Here is a 21,432-nt window from a genome sequence, read left to right as displayed (position 1 = left end):
GCCCCCCAGCCTGGACTCTTCTAAGAAGACAAAGAAAAGACCCTCGTAGGGAAAAAATGGAAGAAACCTCCGGAAAGGCAGATCAAAGAGAGACCCCCTTTCCAGGTAGGTTGGGCGTGCAGTGGGTGTCAAAAACAAAGTGGGCTCAATGCAACACAATAGACAGAACAGAACACAAGTCATCCTCAATACAACAGAAATATGACAAGGACAGGAGATGACATCCCATAATAGTCTTGGAGACCTCGGCCATCAAGCCGCCTCCCCCTATTGGCCATTCCACAGCTGAGTCAGCGCCGGGCCAGCCAATCCGATGAAAGGACCACTCTACCCTTGATTCCTGCGATCGTCCATCACACAACTTGGCAGGAGGGCAGTGGCACCAAGTGTCATCACTGGCATATAGCACCTCCCACTGCTGGCACCACCATAATATAAGAATATACAGCAGCTTACATGGTCAGCACTACAAAGAAATAAGAACATGATACCCTCACTGCTATATAGCGCCTTACACCATAAGAAAACATTATGAGATATAGCGCCTTACTCAGTGAGCACACCACGAAGAAGATCCCCCATACAGCATCTCCGCACTTCCACCTGGTGTCCCTCGTTTCCTCCACCGGCCCCCCAGTGCTCTGTCAGATTACCCGACATCTTTGAGTGTTGCCCACAATGGTCCTGCGCCCCCTTCAGGACAGATTCTGCATTTCGTCCACAGGCCCCAACTCTAAATAAACCCCAAAAGGATCAAAGAGGTTCATTAAAAATGGGTGAACGGGTGGGTTTTGAGTCCCACTGGGAGGTGACTGGAGTTTTGCAGCTTTGTTGACCTCCCAATTCCAAAAGAGAAGGCGTCCCAAACCAAAGCGCCAGGTGACTCCATGAGAGGGCGATATAAAATGCCCGCCCTAGCAAGGCGCTATATGAAGCGGCTCGTTCTGAGCGCTGCAAGCACATTAAGCCTCAGGCAGGAGGCGCCTCCTCACTTGTCTAAGAAACGAAAGCCTTAAAAGTCACAGCTGGTCCCCCTGCTTTTAAAAGTCAGCATTTCATTTGGCATCCACTGCCTGGCACCACAGTGCCCACTCCGTGCCCGCTTCTGGCACCATCAAAAACAAAACGCCTGAATGACTTAGAGGGGGCTTTAAACATCCCATGGTACTCTCCGACCACAATCCGCTTCCCAGCTTCCTGACATCCTGAGCCTCGAGCTGCCAGTTTCCAGCTTGGCATTTTGCTAATCCGTGCCTCGGCACATGTGCCCCGGCACATGTGCCCCCTAAAGATTCCAACGGCCTGGCAGGCAACTTCATTTTCCACCATTCACATCGTCCAACACAAAAGAAGGAAAAGAGAGGAAAGACTTCTGGATTCCCGAAAGTGCAGTGCCCACTTTACAGCACCCAGAAGCAGTGCTGGGGTTCAGGGGGCTACAATGACCCCCTCACCAGGCGGGTCTTGCTGTTTCCAGCCTTTGAGTTTTTGGGGCTTGCCAAATACTTTGGAAACGAACGACCACTTGGCCCACTAAAGTCAAACTAGAGCCACGTCATCTCAGGGGGACCAGGAGAGGAGAGGAGAGCCTCTGACAAGACCACCAGCATGGAGTCAGCCCAGCAAAGAGGGGACATAATGGACTCCACAACAGTCCATAGGCCAATGGAGACCCCTCTCTGTCTCTAAAGGACAGCAGGCTTGGGTGGGGTTTCAGGAATGAGGACGACTGACAACCTTGAGGAGAACCCTGCTGTCTCTCTATACCACAGGGACCACTCAACAGCCCAGCAACCCCCTTGAGGCAAAGTCCATCATTAAAACAAGGAGGGCCACACAGGGTCAAATGGGACTACCGAGACCTTCAGGGTATTGGACAGACCCTTTGCACTCCCTCGCAGCTCACTTCTATACGCTTTAATTACCAAGCGCCCCCTAGAGGCCGAGTACTGACATGCAGTCATGGATGACCTGACAAACTCCTAATAGAAAGAAACCAGCAGGAGGACCCCAAATCAGATAAGCAAATGACAGTCCTCAGTGTCACCGACGTCACCGCAGGAGACACAGAAGACGTTAGCAAAGCAGCAGATAAAATGTTTAAACGCAGAGACGCCCCAGAAGTAAGACATTACAGGGGTCTGCATGCTCTCCCAGTGCCCATCTGGGGCATGTGTGCATTTGGTGGCTCAGTGTGGACCCTGTGATGGCCTGGCCTCCTGCCCAGTTTGGTCCTGCACTGTGGCCAGTGCTGCCTGGGGAAGTTCAACTTCCGTGACACTGAACTGGATTGGACTGGCTTGAGAATTTGATGTCATTAAGTGAGGAGTGCAGCAGGAGTGGGAAGGAGCTGGCGTCCTGGGCGGCCCTCCAGTCTATCTGAATGTCCACTTTAACGTCACAAGCCCCTTTATAGCTCCTTACACGTGTCCGGGGCAAACTTATCCATTTTCCTAGGAGGCCAAGCAGGTCACTGATGGGCACTAAAGTGGCAGCAGCCCATACCTGCCAGCTTCCCCACTTTAGACAGACATTACATTCACACATGGCTCAAATCATGGACAGTTGGACATCAGGGTGGCCACCACCAAAACTTGGACCCAGTCATCAGCCTGCCGAGTCACAGAAGGATTTCACATGTGCTGCAGGGAGAAAAGCCTGGCAGTGCCAATCTGGAACCTGCAATGGGTCTGAAAAAAACTGACCAGCTATCCTGCCAACAGATGCCGATGGCACAGAGACGCTGCCAAGTGCCACTGGATGGAAGAACTCGGATCAGATCATCAAAGCAGAGACTCACTGGTGCCAACTGCAGCAGGCAGGACAACGCCAGTGACCTTGGGGGCTACTTGGGGGAGGTGGACACATTGGTGGCAACTCAAGACACATGGGCATAAGGGTGAAGTCAGCCATCCTGTCCACACGTGGCACTTTGCCAACAGTGCAGCCACATTTCTCACTGGCACACTGGCTGGCCACACACCCTCAGGGAGCTGGGTTCAAATACTTGGCAGCTCTGGCTGCTCTGCTGTCTTTTGCCATCCCAAAGATGGCATGACCAGGGTCTTGAAACTGGACCAATGTGGCTAAGCACAAACTGAGTGGTGGGTTGAAATCCCAGCCAGCTCAGCGTCCCTGTGCCAGGGTGGCATGTTTTACCTTGCACCTCAAACTGGCACGCGTCTGTCTGTCTGTCTGTGTGTGTGTGTGCGCTGTGATACACTGGTGTTCTGCCCAGGGTGGGCTCCTGCCTTCCACCCAACGCCACCCCCCAAATCATATTACCAGGCCCTGCCCGATTTTTCAGCCTACCTGACAGACAGATGAAGGTCATGTAATCGCCCTGGCCGCCGGTGGCTAAGAATGGGATCTTCTTCTTGGTCCTCCTCTTCACCTGCACGGCGCCCAGCATCTTCTCATCATGAGGAGCGAAAATCTCTTTGTTGATGGCAGACTTGGCACTCATTTTAATGAGGGGCACGGGACAAGAGGAGGTCTTATCTGTAAAGGAGAACACAGAGCCAGATTGGACTGTTGGTCTGAAGCAGTGTGGAGCTCTTGGCCCAGCAGGAACCCCTGGGAGGGCAACACAGCAGCTTAACTTGGCAGGTCCACCACCATTCAAACTCCTGGAAAACGCATGGGGAGCTAGTCTGTTCCGAAACAGAGGCCACCCACCAAGATGCCAATGAGGAACAAAGAAAGGCCGGAAAGGCACCCGAGGGGTCAAAGGCCAGTGAGACAGCAGCAGTGAAGCCACAGCACCAGGATGGCAGTCAAACTTGATCTGGGCTCACTGCTAAAAAACTCTCAGGCCCCCCACTTATAAAAAGACCCTCAAACACGGCCTAGGAGACAAGGCCACCTACTGACTGCCCAGCCCTCATGCCTCGAAGCGTACGTACTTATCGCTGTCTGATCGGCGCCCCCTACCTGACTGGCACCACATTTATCACTGCATTTGTTACACCAACACAATATTATATGCAATTGATCACATTATGCCAAGGGGACCCACCCCAAACCATTCAATCAGTGTGCACTGTCAGACATGGACCACCAGGGGGCAACTACAAGGCCCTGATGAGAAGGGCAATACCACTCCCAGTAGCTCCGCCTCCTAACTACTGACATCACATCCTCATCCACCTTGAATTGGATAGAAAGACGTTTGACGCTGGAAGTGGGCAGTCATCGGAGGACCTCATGTCTGAGTGTGCAGCTCGCCACGCCAGCAGCATCATTCATTTACGCCGACCCCAGTGGTCTTTGTTGGTTTGCTTTTTACATTTTCTTGCCCACCTCGTTTTCACACAAGGCTTTGTGTTGGCCATTTTGTCACACTACACACACCGATCAGCCACAAGCACAGCCAGGTTAGGCGAATACCACAGTGACATTTGTCAAGTGGTGGCACAAGTCAGGCAGCAAGTGACCAGTCAGATCTTGAAGATGACGAGTTGGGCAAGCACAGGTGACGGGCGACCCCAAGGACTGAAACTGAGGAGTCCAAGGAGAATACAAGCAAATCGAGGGGCCACAACCTGGGAAAGGACCCTCACGGAGGACATCTGCTGGCACAACCCGCTCTGTCAGAGTCTCCGCAGTGGGCATCAGAACTGGGCTGGAAACAATTTGCCGGGAGCTGGCCATGTGATTGTGGAGGGCACACAGAAGGTCCCCCAACAGCCACTGAAGCTCTTGGTGACACGCATTACAAACATTAACAAGTGACACAGAAACCTGAAGGTGGCCCTCACCACACTGCCAGCCAGGGTCGGGCAGACCTCAGGGCGACGTCATCTCGTCTGTTGGACGGAGCGAGCAAACAAAAAGGTTAAAAGCACCAACATTCAGTCGGACGATCCTCCATTTTCTAGCCTGTCCTCCTTCATGGCCTGTGGTCATCTGCCCCGGACTTTCACTTTGACTGATGGCCGTCTATGGCCACAGTATCGGGCACTTAGAGGGGACACGGGGGGGGTCGTCTATAACTCGCTTCCAGTTAAAAAGGCGTACACCACAGTGGTGAAGAAATAAGAGTAACGCCAAATGTGAGGATTGGCGTATGAAAGTCCCACCAGGCCTACGGACCCCTTCAGCCTCACGAATGACAAAGCACAGCCGCCGCAGGACCTCCAATCCAATTAAGACGCCGGGCGGGCGGGCGTGCGTATCCAAAATCAATTTGACTCTCAGACTGGGATAACCTTTACCGCTTCGGAGCGCCTGACAGCCAGGCATCTGTGACAAATGGCACACCAACGCCACTGGCAATCGCTCCGGAGGGCTTCCTCCTACTCTGCCATCCCTCCTCTCCCCTGAATGAGAAGACGCCAAGCTGGTGGCTTAAAATCAGGGTGGCTACACGGGGGACAAGGGGCTGCCATCGGCACCTCACCTCCGAAAAGAAAAGATGTCATGTGCAGCGTACTGCTGAAAAAGGCGCTATATAACAGCTACAGACGTCTCATGGGGCAGACTGAGGGGCTCCAGCTCCATAAAGAGCTCGTACACATGGGCACCTTGAAACTGGTTTGGAAAGAAAGAAAGAAAGAAAGAAAGAAAGAAAGAAAGAAAGAAAGAACAGCCGTGCTGCTGCGCGTCTCCATTTAGCTACCAGAATGACGCGGGCCCAGAAAATCCCCTCTGCAAAGGCCCAGGGACGGACCCCCGCCTACAGCTCAGCGGCGGACGGACGGCTACTTTATTTGTGTTTGACAAGACTCCCCAAACGCGCCCAGCTGCCAAAAACATCAAGTGCTGAGGCGCGGCACCACAACAGCTGCTTCTCATCACAGCCCAACTGAAGACAATGAGGCCAAGCGCCACCCTTCTTTGTGGCACGGGACCCTGCCAGCTCGCTGACAAGATCCGGCGTGGGCACACACAAACCTAGGCGGCCCAAATCTCATGGCCAGCCAAGGTCTGGGTGGGCTCTGCCCGCGTCTCTTTGCATTTTCCTCCCACATCTTAAAGAGTGGCATTTTCGGTACATCAGTGTAACTTCCCTGGCACAGTGTGTGTGTGTGTGTGGCACCCCATCCAAGCTTCGCCCCCACTGTCTACCCAGTGTGGCTCTGTTAACCACTGGCACCAGCCTTGCCCTTGGTGCTGCTGGAACAGGCCTCAGTCCTACAGGACCCCCAGATGAATTGGGATTGGCACTGGATGGCATTCAGACACCATACATAAAACCGAGGCATTTACCTGTTCGGCACCCCATAATATTTGACGTCACACAGGCTACAGGGATGTCTTGGGGTTCATCACGGGGGGGTTGGGGGGGGGACCTGGGGGCAGCACAATGGCTCTAAAATGGAGGAACAAACCACGAGGGACTTCCGATCTGCTCAGCTATAGAATGGCAGAGCGGAGGTGGGCTTTCATTCACAGACCAGCGACTTCTACACTCGGTGGGCCCTGACGGTCTTCTGTATATTTATGGACTTACGGGACCATCCCCCCCACCACCACCACCACCACCACCTTGTGTTACAAAATCTCCATCCATCTTCTAAGCCCACTTATCCAGGGCAGCTGGGGCCTATCCCATCAAGTCTGAAAGACTAAGCCACCCCGGACCCCCAGAACTTCGCTGTTAGTTGTGTGTTTGACGTTTCTTTGTCGTCTTCTGCATTTGTGCGTCAGCAGGAAACAGAAAACCACACCAATAAGGCATCACACGTAAACACTGGAGTCCCACCAAAGACAAGCCCCCTCAGTAGTCAAGTATGCTGTGCCCAGCACAGGCCAGCTGATGAATCCAGGGGTCTTGAGGCAGCGGCCTTCACCAGCAGGCCCCCTCTCACTCACTTTCACATGCCCCCCCAGCTGCAACGGATAAAAGAAAGTAGAAAGAGGACCACCCTGTGGAGTCAGGGCCCGCCGCCCACTCAATCCAAAATGTGAAAAGAGCCCTCATTGTTTCAGATAACGCATTGGGGGGGCTAATCGCACAATGGGACAGCTGGGGGGAGTGAAGAGCAATGTGGATGGTGGGCACAGAGGCAGCCAGGGGGCACCGCCGAGATGAAAGGCATCTGCTAAAGTGCCCGATTCAGGCCAGAGACCCATGGTAGGCATCTATCAAAGTGGCAGGGGCCGACTCTGACAGGGGTACAAGCTCATCCCAAAAGACCACGTGGGGTTCAGCAAGGCTCCAGTGGGCACCAGAACTGAAGTCAAGAAAAGACCACCCTCGGTGCCTGCTGCCATCTGCACATGTGGGGTCAGTGGATCTGATGGCCTCGACAGACCTTGGCATTGATGCCATTCACTCACAATGGCCACCGTCTACTCTTTTTTTTTTACAAACGGGGGACGCACCACGTCAGCCAGCACAAGTCACCTCAAGCTGAATGTCACTGTGACTGACTGCAGTGTCCCCAGATGTCAACCTGGCAGACCCAGTGCAGCAAAACCCACCCAACACTGTGCTAAATAAGCCCAGGAATCACAGACACAGGGAGAACACGCAGAACTCCATCCAGTCTGGGGGGTCTTGAGGAAGACGGCGGGCCCACTTAACATTTTAGTCAGTCATTTACCTTCATATTCAAGACACACTAGTGATGCCCACTGTGCCCACGCGTTCAGCACGTCCTTCAGCCAGATGAGTATGCGGACCACGTAAGGTAAACCAGTAAGGCCACATCGCTTTTGAAATCGTCCTGTGGTGCCCAGCACTGCCACCTCAGGTCTACCCAAGAAGGGCAGAAAATAAACAGAAGGGATTTGGCAGTCATCGGTACACTCTGGAATTGGTGACATGTGGGGACAACTGGTCCACGGAGCCGTTACGCACAGCATCACCAGCCATATTTTTGGTGACCACCACTAGGACACGGTGCCCATCTAGAAGGGTGAACCAATGTGCCAGGTGTGGCCAATGCCCAGTGCTCTGAAGAGTACCTTACAGACATGCCCAAGGCCCAAACATCAGCACATGGTACTTGGTGACCAGACCCATCCTTTCAGTGATGAGGACGTCCATTAGAAGCAGGTCTGTGTGCCCACAAGAGAAACGGTGCCCTCCGAAACCACGCAAGGAGTTACTGGGGGATAAGTGGGTACAGGAGGGCCACACCTGCATCCGATCTGCAATAGTCATGGCAAAGATGGCATTGGAGTGGGTCAAGAGCCCGGTAGCACTTTGAAGGGTTCTGGTGCCCCGTGACTATGGCATTTTAAAAGGTCCACACAACTGTGACAGACTGTAGTGACTGGCATCCAGGAACACAACACCAGAGTGACCAGTCAAAGAGTCCCAATGCCTTGAAACTGTGGCTTCTGAGTAGGTGAAAAAGAGCGAGAAAGAGTCCAGGTGCCCAGGAGGACTGGCATCAACACCACTGCGACACTTCAAAGTATGGCATCAGGACGTGAGGCCTCCTGTGATAAGTCCAGGGGTCCCTGTGTCCTCAAGGACACATTTATTGAGATGTGATGAAGCAGACGAGGTCTAGTGCCCGAGACCACAAACCAATTACGGATGGGTCAGCATCTTTCTTGACCCCACGAAGCAGAGGGCCTGGTTTATCAGAACACGCTCTGGGCGCCATAATGAGAACAATCAATTTAGGGATGAGGGTGACCAGAGATCCATCATGGTGACCAACTTTTAATTGTGTGCCGAAGGTCAGGCGGGTGAGAAGAGACAATGAGACGGCGTTCAACAAATCCCACCGCATCTGTCAAGTGAAGTGGGCACGACATACTCGGCTTGTAAACTGAACTGTGGGACTAAGAAGAAGACGACGACGATGATGATGATGATGATGATGGACAGCTGCAGAGGTTCATGGAAACGCCGTCCAGTGGGCCCTCTGGGAAACTACAGCAGCCAAAGTGGGGGGAAAAAAACACACAAGGACCCTGTGAGACCACAGGCACTGCACACAGGCGTGACCTGAACTTGGGAATTAGCGGTGGCACAGTGGCATACGTCAGCCCCAGGGGTTTAAGGTCGCTATATGGGCAGCGTCTGCAGGCTCTCTCCCCTCTGTCTGTGTGGGTCTCTCTGACCATGTGCATGGAGTAAACTGGCATGGGGTGGGTGTGGGTGAGATAACAGGCTGTGGTCACAGTCGGGGTTGGCAGCCACCGTTCACATGATGCCCCTGAAAGTTTCACTAAATTATCCACCCAGTCGTTTAAACACTGAAGTCACTGGCCCAGTTTGGGGTCATGGGGGGGTTTGAGCCTGGCCTGGCGGCCCCGAGTGCAAGGGGAGCAGGCACCAGGCCCACACACACCCACACTGGCAGCCATGGCTAAGAACTGTCAGTTAACAGTAGTGGTGGGGGTGGAGGGGGATAGCCCACTGAGACATGGGGAGAACGTGCCAAGTGCACATGGTCAACAGCTGGGCATGGGGTTTGAACCAAGGACACTTGACGTATTAAGAGGCAGCAGATGCCACCCTGGTACTTTTTATTAATTCACACCACAGTTAGTCATGGCAAGGGATGGACGACGGACATGGCAGGCCTCAGGGGGCTTAGAGGCGGGCAGGCCGTTTGAGGGCCCCATCTCTTTACCATCCTTTGGTCTCTTATTACGTTAGGACTCCTGCCAGCCACAACCCCTCAAATCCCCGGCCCGCACAAGCCCAAAAGCGGACTGAAGGCTTGAGAGTTCAAAGTCAAAGGAGGAGAGGGGGACCCTAAAGTGCTGGTTCAAAGGACAAACAAGATCAAGGCAGAAGGAAAACAATCTAAAGAAAAGAGCAAACCAGTTCAGCAGAAAAGGAGACCCCAAAGTCAGACCACCAGACGGGTGGGCAGGGCTGGCCAGCGCCTCATCTGCATAATTAGCTGGCCCCGCCTCCTCGAGCTCCACATAACACACAGCACAAGAGACAAGGAGCGCAACGAGAAGGACAAGGGACCAGAAAACAATTAAGAAATAAAGGAACAAAACAACAACAACAACAACAATGAATACGACACAAGGCACGACGTTTGTGGGCATCACCAAGAGCAGGTCGAGGTGCTCATCTTTTTTATTTTTCACAACTTCTGTGAGTTCCTCTCCAACACGCCAGCTCAATATGGCCCGCGATCATGGGCAGGGTGGCACTTGTACTAATTAATACGAGTCGGCCGGTGCCCACACAAGCCTGAGGACTGAATGCTCTGCTTTGGTAGCCCGCCGATATCTGGTCACTGTGCCAAGCAAGAAGCAATGAAAGGAAAACTGCAAGCTGTCAGAAAGCTGGCAGCCTCCATGACAAGATGCCAAGAAGCCAACAAGCGTGGGAAGAGAGTTAAGCCCCAGAGCCATAGCACTGCTGCAGCACCAGGCAGATGAGATGGCACGCTCCAGGCTGGTCAGTTTATCAAGTCGTGTTCAGACGGTCACCAAATGCCAGTGCTGGTCACTTCACCCTTCAGACGGTGCCCATGACAATACACAAGCTGGTGGCTGACAGAAGAGTCAGCAAGAAAAGAAAACAACACGATGGCACCCCGCTGTACTTGTATGGCAGAAGAGGCCCCCTGCCCACACTATGGAAATGCCAACTGCATGGTGTTGGTCTCTGCCAGTTTCTCATTAGGACATCCTAATGGCCAGTTTAGCTTATTTCAAAATGGGCACAGAAATTAAAACATAAATAAATAGAAAATGAAAACTCCACTCAACTGAGCCACTAGACCAACCTGGGACCCCTGGGGTGGATGCCATGTTCTGAAGTTGTACCCATAGAATGGAGGTAGGGGTTCTCTTTTTTTTTTTTTTATTTTACTTTCTGTGCCCATTTCAAAATAAGCTAAACTTGCCATCAGTATGTCCCACCATCAATAAAATACCCCCCTCCCCCCAAACAAAACTGTATGGGATCATGGGTGGGCAAGAAAGGATGACAGGGGATAAGAAAAGGGATAAAAATAATAATATGTACGCTACAAATTAATATGCAGCATACACACAGACATTTGTGCAGGAGGAAGGGCACCACCAGGGGCCAAGTGAGCACTCAGCCAATCAGCTCGGGCAACAGTTAAGTGGGCAGTGAGAAAGAAAAGAGACCATCATCACCGAGGACACCAGAGGAAAGGCAACCCAGAAAGTGAGTGCAACGTCTGAAGGAGGGCAAAACAGCATCTGGCCAGCAGAGGGCAGCACATCCTCTCAAGTGTGGCAGCAAGCGGGTCTTTTAAAGCCGAGACACAGAAATGGCAGACGCCTTTAAAGCTTACGTGCAGCAGAACTCCAGGGGGCACTGTGGTTTGGTGATCAATGAAAACATGCCTCTGATGCCAGCAGGAACTGTAACCCCTCCACTGGCCCAGTTGGCACAAGAGCTGATTGGGGGGATACAGGGACTGGCATTGTACTTTGTGGTGGGCAAGCCAGATGACCAGACAGACCTGCTGGCCCAGAGAGGTTTGGTTCCTTTAATTTGTACTTTTCGTTTTCCCTTTGTTCATCCCTCCGAGTGTGTGTGTTTGTGTATTTTTTTTTCAAATGTACACTAGTATATTTTGGCCTTCCTGGTATTTTTCTGGGCAGGAATCGCTGCCCATTCAACACAGTACCTACTAATTGGGTGGAGTTACTGCTTCCCTTTAAAGCTCCCTCCAGAGGCCCAGGTTCAAGTCCTGGCCTGGCACTGCCTCTTTACTCTAGGTCTGTGCAGCTACCACAGCCCTCCTTCTACTGGCATGTCCCACACTGGACTGGCATCCTTCCAGGTTTGGTTTGTCTTTTACTCTGTGCCCAGGGCTGCAATTGATAAAACCCACCTTCACCCACAGCTATCCTTACACTTTCAGTAGATGCTAAAATCAAATATCAATCATCAAACATTAGAGGGGGAAAAAAAGTATTTTCAAAAGTTGACCAGAGAAATTAAAACAAACAGACTGGCACTGGCACTGGCATTGAAGAGGACTGAAGAAAAGGAAGGACAAACGGAAAAAACACAAACCTCACCTCCATCACCATTGTAATAAGCTGCTCATCCAGGGCAGGGTCACTGGGCAGCCAGAGCCTATCCCAGCAGGCATTGGGGGCACAGCAGGAACACCACCTGGAGGGGGTGCCAGTCCATCACAGGGCAAACAAACACAGACATTGCCAGCCAATGCATCTAAGTGGCATGTTTGAAATGTGAGAGGAACCGGACCATCTGAAGGACATCACGCAGGGCATGACCCCCCGGTCTCGGACCACTGTGCCACCCACCACACATCCTGACTGACCAAACCTAACACAGCTGTAATGTCACATGGGTTTGCCCCCAAACTCAATTGGGCTCTGCTGCCCACTCTGAGCCACGTAGCCCTCCTTGGTTTTAAATGGCGCCCCCGCATGGACTGCCAGATGTTTCACTTGAGGTGTCATTTAGAGGGGCTGTGAACAGATATGTGCCCCCCATGTCCTCTACATTTGTCACAACGAATGGCTTCAGATGTTTGTCTAATGTTACATTTTGTCTAAAGAGAACCAGAGGATGCCATTTCTAAATTGGTACTTAAAATGTTGACCGACACCTGCACTGACTGCGTAAAGGTAAAAGTAGAGATGACCAAAGTTTAGAGACCCTCGCCATGAAAGTCGTCACACAAGGCCTCCATCTGGGGACACTCCGAGGACAGGAGGACAACAGAAGTTCAAACTTCACCTGAAGCTCAAGCGCCATTGGGTTATGCAGCAGGACGAGGACCCAAAAACGCAAAAGGACTTTGAAGTGGCCAGAGCTGAAAGGAGCCCCCCAAAGGGTCTGAAATCAAGCACAGAAACAGAGGAGCGCATGAAAGCCTGGCATCCACTGAGTACTCGACTATGGAGGCAGTGGCAATACGGGGGACTGTGTGTCTAATCAGCTCCCTTCTCATTCATGGCGTGGAGTGCATGAAAACAGCGGCCACAGTAAGGGGGCCAAGGCTGTTTCACAGCACCATCCCCATCCGCTTAGCGCACAGAAGTGGGCTTTGCCCACTTTATCCTGGAGCTTCTGAAATGCCAGCAGGTTTCAGTTTGAAGACCCGCTCTGGGCCTCGGTACTCTCGGCCTGCCCACAGGTGCACTACTGGCACCCTCACCCACTCAAGCAATATAATGCCAACCGGAAGACAGCAGCGCCTGCTCCTCTTGGCAAGTCAAGAGCCGGCGGCCTTAATGAATTTGCTGGCGCAGTGCCCCCCGGTTCTCTGGCTGCCGATGTCTGCCACCGTCCCAGGCGCAGTAAATTAAATGTGTGGCTCCTCAGACGCCCTCTGCATTCTCGGCCTAAGCTGCCGTTGTGTTGGTTGATTTCACAAGCCGCCTCATATCAGATTCTGCACGACGCTGCAGGAAGCCGGGATGATCGTCTTCGCTGATACGCGACTCGAGGCGACATCTTACGGGTCCTGCACTTATCTGGCAGAAGAGCTGAACGTGGCACTCGCTCCACGTCGGACTGCACAGGACTGGCATGGGTTAAACTGGCACCCCGCTGCCCTCAGTCCCGGGCAGGCACTGCTCAGCCTTAACTCAATGGTGGAAATCAAAGTTTTAGCAGCACAGCTGTTCTTCAGGTTTTAAAACTCAAAAAATCAAAGAGAAGTTAAAGAAATGGAAGAAATCGGAGATAAATAAAGGGTGAAAACAGAAATAAAAAGGCGCTACACTCCTGGCAAAGACTTGGAATGGGCAAAGGGTTAACAAATGGGTGAGAGGGACCAGCAGAGAGCACACGGCTGACCCCTCATTCCAGCTGACCATACGGAGGGCAGGGGTCAATAGGGCCATTACCACTGGTGGGCCCGACATGCTTGTGCCATCTCATTTACTAAACAGATATACAGTACAACACACACACTGCATATATAGGTGTCACACTGCATATATAGGTGTGTGTGTGTGTATAGAAGAAGTGAGAGGCACTATATAAGAGACGGTAAGCAGGTGTACGCGTCTTAGCCACTCGCTCACACACACACACACACACACACACACACGAGTCAGGACGCCAGCAGAGCAGCTCAGGGACTCCAGTTGTTACTTCAGACTGATTTAGTGTCCCGGGTTCAAATCCTGCGCCTGCTCCTTGTCTGGGCAGAGTCTGCAGGTTTACATCTGCCGTTCCTCCCACATTCCAATCAGGTGCAGGTGAGGTGGACTGGTACGTCTCTACTAGTTGTGCCCATGTGTGACAGACTGGCACCTGGTTGAGGGGAGTGTACTGCTTTGCACCCACTGCTGCCTTGGATTAAGTGACTTTGAGGAGGACTGGCAGACTAATATATTTCCGATAAATGGAGAACATTCTACCAGGAGGGTAACACGGTAGTGCTGTGCTTGGCATGGCAACGTCACCGAGCTGGCACTCCAGGTTTAAGATCTGGGCAAAGCCATGGTCTCTGTGGGTGTTCTATTCCCAAAGACACAGCGATCAGAGCTGAGATGGATCGTACAGACAGACACACACACACACACACACACACACACACACATATTATATATACAGTATACAAACACACACACACGCACACACAGGTCAAATCCTGTTCTAGCGAATACCAAAGTCAGAATAACGAATACGTTTTGTGGGCCTGGACGAGCGTTCATAGAACGTCATGTTAAACGAATCTCGTTTGGAGGAAATGCAAATCTCAGCATAACGAATGGTTTTCTCGACTGGACACAGAAAATAATGTCATGTAACAAAGAGTCTCAGCGACCAAAAGAAGGTGACAGTCTGTTGTGAAGTTTCCGGAGAGAGTGACATCACACTGAGCTCCAGCGAGTGTCTGAAGGGGTAGTCGTGTTGCGTGGCGTGGCATGTGGACGCTGTGCTGTGTCGTGACGTGCTGCTCGAGTGCGTCTCAAAGATTACATCGAGATGAACATCAGTTTACGTTGAAAGAAACGATGAGCAATCCTGGAAAAAGGGGACTCCAGAATAACGTGACAAAAACATTTTGGAGTCACGCCTTCATCTTCATCTCAAGTCAGTCAGTCATCGTCCAACCCGCTATATCCTAACACAGGGTCACGGGGGTCTGCTTTAGCCAACACAGGGCGCAAGGCAGGAACTAATCCCGAGCAGGGTGCCAGCCCACCGCAGCATCTAACGTCTCGTTTTCAAATGTAACATTTTTTGTCAGGTATTGTCGAGCTTGGGTCACAGAGTTGGCTGCACGAGAGACACGAAGGCAAGTCGCTTTATTACTGTTTGGAGACGGCAGGCCCAGTCTCAAGGCTTCATTCAAAATAGGAGCCACGACACGGGGGGTTCGAGGTATGGCGACCGTCCTGCTTTAGCTCCCATCGTCAGATCAGAAGAACGCCAGCGGCTCAGAATCACCGCTACGGCAGACACGTTTGAAGAAGAGCGATCAGGAGAGGGTGAGGAAGAGCAGCTCAAAGCCCGGTGTTGAATGTCAAATGTTGTGCAACAAGCACGTTACACGGTAAGCCCGCCTGCTCGCCCGCCTGCCCGCTCCTGCAGGACTCCGTGCCCGGTTTACCAGACAAAGCCGAGCGGCTAGAGGGCTGTCCTTGTGTCGTTCGTGACCCATCTATCCCCAGATAAATAGACCGCATGTATAAATATGGGGAAGCAAACCCTCTCTCTACCCTAAAACAGTCCTAGGAGGAGTCACCATCAGAGGAGTCCAAGGCGCTATACAGCGAGGGGAGGGGAGATGTTGGTCATAGGAGCTCTTAAGATTTTCAGGCCTGCATATGCCAGGTCGGTGTCCCAAGGTGTGTCGATGCCACTGTCATTGGAGAGCCACGATTCAGCCACCGTCCCACCCGTCCCACACTTGCGGCGTATCGTCTGCAGATCGGGCATCAAAATGGCGCACAAGCCTAGCAGCACTCAGCGCGCGGCGCATTTTAAGGCTAAAAGCAGCAAATCGGCAGCAGGGACACAGAAGGCGGTTTACAGCACACCATGTGGTCCACGCCTGGCAAACATCAAAGACACTCGTAACATCGCAATGCCAGTCACACACACACACGATGAAATGGTCAAATTCAGGGCTAATGCTGAAAGTGCCAGAGAGCTGCCCGAGACCCTCTGATGAGGCTGGTGGGAGTAGAAAGCTTAGGAAGAAACCAATTATTTAAAGATGTGGGATTCATCATCTCGCTTTGTGGATTTTCAGTTCCGAATGTCACACACAAACACATCAGAGTCACCGATGGGCTCGACTACGTCCACTAAAGCCTCTCTTCCTCCTTCTGCAGCTCCCCAGAAGCCAAACCCACCTAGCGGCACTTCCAGCCCCGCCTCCAGAGAAGTCCCACCCACTCCCAAGCCCCTGGCCTCGGAGTCCATGAAGCCGCCATTAGTCATGGGACGCATGCTGGGCTCAGTCTTAAGAGCCCACTCTGACGCACTGCAGCCTCCCCTTCTGAATCCCCAGATCTTTCTCTCGTTTTCTTGTCGTTCTTACAATTCATACACACAGAGAGAGAGAGATGGAAGGCGCTATATAAAACAGACATGCACATACTATACTATAGCCACCCACAAGCCTCGCCACTCCGACGCGCCTTTTTCAAAAGAGACTTGCAGACGACTCCAGGCTGCCACAAGTGACCAATGGAGAACAACTCTGAGGACATCCCATAAACGAGAGAGAACTGGGGGCTTCAAATGCAATGAGAATGCTGTTGCCATGGCGTCAGTCTTTGAACCCAGAACAACCAAAGTGACAATGCAACAAAGAATACCAGGCAGACGGATGCTCTGCCCATCAGCAGGCAACAGGCTGCCAGTCTGAATGTGTCCTTTATGTATTTTGCCACAACAGCGTGGGGTTCTGGGGCTGCCCCTGTGTGCCCACAGAGTGCCAATAATTGAAGATGGGCAGGAGTCTCCACTGAAGGGGTGCCCACTCACGACGTGAAGCTAACTGGCCCCGAGGGCTCTGTCACTGCTACCTATTAGGCTGGTCAATCCCCAGAGGGCACTGGAGTGAAATGCAGCAGGCATGATGACCACCATAAAGTTCCCATTGGAGGGCCAATAGTGGCAGAAGCTCTGCGGGCATCATACCAGGCAGTGAAGGTGAAGTGAAAGCCACATGCACACAATCAGCTCTCTATCTGCTGGTCAGTCTACCCTCCGTAGCTTCTGCTACTGACCAGCCCAGTGAGGCAGTCTGGGTACTGAGTAAGAGCGCCACCAACAGGTCAGCTAGTCCATTGCCCTGGCTTTACTGTCCGCAGACCGTCTGCAGTCCTCCAGTGACAGTTACCAAGTGTCACATGTTATCATGCTTTTGTCAAGTGACATTTTTTGCTTGTTGTAACACATCCGGTGTTTCCTTGGCACCGTGCCCTCTAACAGAGCATGTGCTGCAACCTTTAAAATGCCAGGCTGTTCCAAAGTGACCCTTTTGCCAGTGTTTGTGGATGGGGTGGCATGAGGGACACTTTTTATTTTTTATTTTTTTTTAATACTGCCAGCCTGTTATTGGCACATAGACACGGAAGTTGGCGCTGCTCCCTCACCACTCCAGAGGTTCAAATCCTGACCTGGGACCCCCACCTGTAGGTTCTTTCTGTGTTTGTGGGGGTATACTTCTCATACCCCAAACATGGGGAGGGCAGGTAAGACCAACAGGATGATGCCCTTGGATAAGCCAAGGCATCCCATGAAAGGGAAACTGCTCAGCACTGCCTGACCCATGACCTCCATGGCACAATGATGAGGGAAGGAATAAAAACTAAAGTGGTGCCCAGCTGGCAGGAGCATAGTGGGGTGAGGGCACCACCAGTCTGGCAAAAATAAATGCCAAGCTGCAGTTGGTGATAAGGCCAGTAAGTGTGCCAGGTACTCAAGGACTGCCACACATAAGGACACCAGTCTGAGCGGGTAGAGTGAGAATGCAGGGTACCCTGGGATGGGAAGGTGGCGTAAACACATTCAGACTGCACTTGGAGCTCACATCCTTAAATATCCAAAGGTGTGGGCACCTCCAGTGCCCTGAATGCCCCTTCCTTGGCATCAATCACAATCACCAGTGCCTCTCCCTTCTCAAAGGTAAGCATCTGCATTGGAGTCAGGCGGCATGCAGATCAAAGAGGGGCCGTGCCCACCATCAGTTCATCTGCATGGCTCAGCACAAACGCGAGTCAGAGATAAGGCCACCACCGCACTTCAAAGAGAGCACATCAGCCACACACACCCACCATGGCGGTCCGTGCCTCCATGTCCCCGCGCTGCCAACACGACCAACGGCATCAAAAGACAGGAAGGGGCAAAGGCTGGCAAAAGAAGTCACTGGGGTCAGTGCCAGTAGAGCAGCATGGAGAAGTGGGCACAGCAGCATACAACTTAAAGGGACCCAGCAGAACAGAAAGAGCGGGCGAGGGGTAGTCAAGTGTGGCACCTTTCACTGCTGCATCTATCCGCTTTCACCACTGTGGGGTCAGTGAGCGAAAGGCTGGAACCAAGCCCAGAAGGGATGCCGGGCGTAAGGCGCCAGTTAAGATGGTCGGTCACTGTGCCTTTACATAGAGCCTTTCAGTGCAAGCCGAGATGTGTGGGGGCTACTGCATGGTGGGCACTCCTGCTGAGCCTGTGACGGGCCCTATACAGTGACATAGCACCCAGCTGGGAGCGGGTTGTGACCCGGGCAGCAAAACATCAAGGCAGCGCTGCCAGCCGCCAGGGACTCTCTCAGGGCCACACAGCATGAGAAAAGACCACCTGGCACCTCGGAGGTCACCTGCAAATGAACAGAGGGACGGGCAGCACAGGCTGATGCATCAGGCCATGCACAGTGGACAAGCTGACGGGCGTCATGTGCAGAAAAATAAGAGAGAGAGCGAGCGAGAGAAGTTCGAAGTGGGCACATGGTTCAAGGGCCTGCACAAAGCCCTGTGCAGCAGCTCTAGTGACTTAAGGGTGTCACATGTCACCAAGGCTGGTGAAAGACAGAGGAACCTATAGCCATTTTTAAAGTGGGCAGCAACACAGAGTGGTGCCGCCTCGATTCAAAGGATTTACTTACTGCCCTGATGCTCACTGGCATGACAGGTAGCAATCCGCCTCGAGAACAAGCAGAGCTTAACATGGCAAGATTGTCAGCCCTGTGCCCAACCTTCAACTAGTGGCCAATTCAGGTCTGGCCAGCACCCTTTGACCTAACTGGCTCGGGTGACAGTGTCCCCTAGCAGAGATCTAGTGATCAATACACAAGATACACAAGCTGCCTTTCATAACCAGGGGGCAACTCAATGGCACTTCTGCACCATCCTTACAAGTCAGTCAGTACAAAATGCACCGTAATGTTAAAATTAGAAAGACAGAGGGTGGTGTGGTGGCACAGTGGGTGGCACTGCTGCCCCATGGATCCACCCTGCTGGGTACAAATCCCACCCCCAGTCTTTGCCTGTGTGTGGGTGGCATATTGTCCCTGTGCCCATGTAGCATTTTCTCCAGGTGTTCTAGTTTTCATCCAAAAGACTGCATTCCTGGATGGGCATGTGTGTAAGAGGTGCCCCATACTTGTGCCCAATGCCGCCCCGCCATGGACTCTGGCTTGGACTAAACATATTTGAGAACAACACTTTACCAAAAACTAAAAAAAGAAGAATCCAGCCAATGGCGACCCGCTTCCAATCCGGCACTTGTCCACCTTCGATTGATTTAGTTTCTGTATGATGGGCATCGACCGAGTAGTTGTAAGAGCCACCACGGTGCCCTCACATTCCATCATCCTACATGGTTTAAATATGAGATGTCAACAGCAACTAAGGTGGCCAATGTGCCCTGTGCTGGCCTGTCACCCAACCAGCCCATCTCTTGTACCAACATGCAAAGGAAAGCTCATTCAATATGGGGCTGCTTGGCATAACAGGCACACATCTCTCACCAGGCATCAGAGGGTACCTCCAAATCCAAGTGTAATCTGAGGTGACACTCCTCTTCATTTCCCAAGTGCTGTGCAAGGGTACAAGTGTGTCCAGCCACCCTTCATCACACACTGCTCAGGCAGCGTGGTGGGCAGTGCAGGATGCCAGTCTGACATGGGACACAAGCCCTCCATCTATGGAAAGCCCACATGGTCACAGGGAGAATGTGCAGCTGGGCCAGGATTTGAACCCGTGTCCCTGGAGCCGTGAGCGATACCCACATCTGCTTCAGCAAGTCGCAGAAGAAAGGGAATAAAATGGAGCCGATGACAATGACCGAAAGCTGTTGAGAATGCCAGCCACTCCCCGTGGCATCCTGGCCCAGAGAAAGATGCTGTAACGGTGCAGTGTCGCTGTCTGATGAAGGTTTTATTATGGCCTGGCAGAAGCTGGGCAGGAATACAAAAAGGATCCGCTGGGCATTCGAAGAAATGAGACGTCTGATTTGTTCTGGTGGGAAATCTAAGGAAGAACTAAGCAGCGTCACTCCAGTGTACCAAGGGGCACTGCTCTGGCATAATTAAAGACAAGGGGGCAGCACGTGTCCATCAGACATCCAGCTGTCCCCCCACTTTCTGAGCTCCATGTATTAGCAAGCCCACTTAGTCCAATTCAGCATCACTGGTGGGCCTGGTGCCCATACTGGCATCAAGCCCTAGACAGGACGCCACACACACACACACACACACACACACACACACACAAGGTGCCAAATCAGAACCTTCTATTACCCCAGAACGAACGGCACTTTCTAGTAACAAGAACAAACTGGGTCATGCTGTGGTGCAGTGGCTGCTGGGCACAGAGGGCCTGGGTTCAAATGCCAGTTTCAGAACTACACTGTACGGTTTCTCCCAGCGCTCACCACTGCAGTGGCACCAGCACCCCACTGGGTTCAGCTGCCCTCACCCTTCTCGTCAATTCATGCATTCCAGGGCTCATCCGCAGAATTTAGTGGCCCACTGCAATTCAATGAGGCCAAGGGGCTGGCATGGGCACAGGTTGGCATCATTTTCAAGATCTTCTTGGCGCCACCTTTAATTTTTTTTTTTAATCAGTATTTGCTTTGGGTAGAAAATGGAGTCACTTGAGCAAATAAAGCTGAAGGATTACGAAGAGCGCCATTTGACGCCAACTAGAAACTCAGATCTGCAAGGAGAGAAGGACGTCACGTGCAGCGCAAAGCGGTGCCCAAAAACATAAAAGCAAACGCCAGAACAAGAACGGCAATAAGCAGAACCAGAACTTCACCACAGCGCCAATCCCCGGGCAGGTAACGTCTGCCACTTGTAACAGGAAAGACACCCAGCAGAGTGTGGCACAGGGGTTGGCATCTTCAAGATATGCTCACCTTAATGTAGTACTAGGGTGTTGTACCGTGTTAACCATTATGAATGTAGAGAAAAGCCAAGCAAAATGACACCTTTTACTGGCTAACTAAAAAGATTACAATATGCAAGCTTTCACATCTCGCCTGAAGAAGGGGCCGGAGTTGCCTCGAAAGCCTGCATATTGTAATCTTTTTAGTTAGCCAATAAAAGGTGTCATTTTGCTTGGCTT

The 21,432-nt window shown here is 52.2% G+C and overlaps 2 protein-coding genes across 3 annotated transcripts in view; one reads left to right on the top strand and one right to left on the bottom strand.

Annotated features, from left to right (window-relative positions):
• Positions 1-21,432, top strand: part of aqr (aquarius intron-binding spliceosomal factor) — an 869,120-nt gene that overhangs the window by 323,585 nt on the left and 524,103 nt on the right. The window lies entirely within an intron of this gene.
• Positions 1-21,432, bottom strand: part of stxbp6 (syntaxin binding protein 6 (amisyn)) — an 89,711-nt gene that overhangs the window by 64,336 nt on the left and 3,943 nt on the right. For both annotated transcript variants that reach the window (XM_051919994.1, XM_028821899.2), the window contains exon 2: positions 3,313-3,501. In XM_051919994.1, the coding sequence (XP_051775954.1) occupies positions 3,313-3,466 (154 nt within the window). In that variant the 5' untranslated portion in view covers positions 3,467-3,501. The remainder of the gene's footprint in view (positions 1-3,312; positions 3,502-21,432) is intronic.

This window comes from Erpetoichthys calabaricus, chromosome 16 (genome assembly GCF_900747795.2).
Source record: "Erpetoichthys calabaricus chromosome 16, fErpCal1.3, whole genome shotgun sequence".
NCBI lineage: Eukaryota > Metazoa > Chordata > Cladistia > Polypteriformes > Polypteridae > Erpetoichthys > Erpetoichthys calabaricus.
This window is presented reverse-complemented; position numbering and strand designations above follow the sequence as displayed.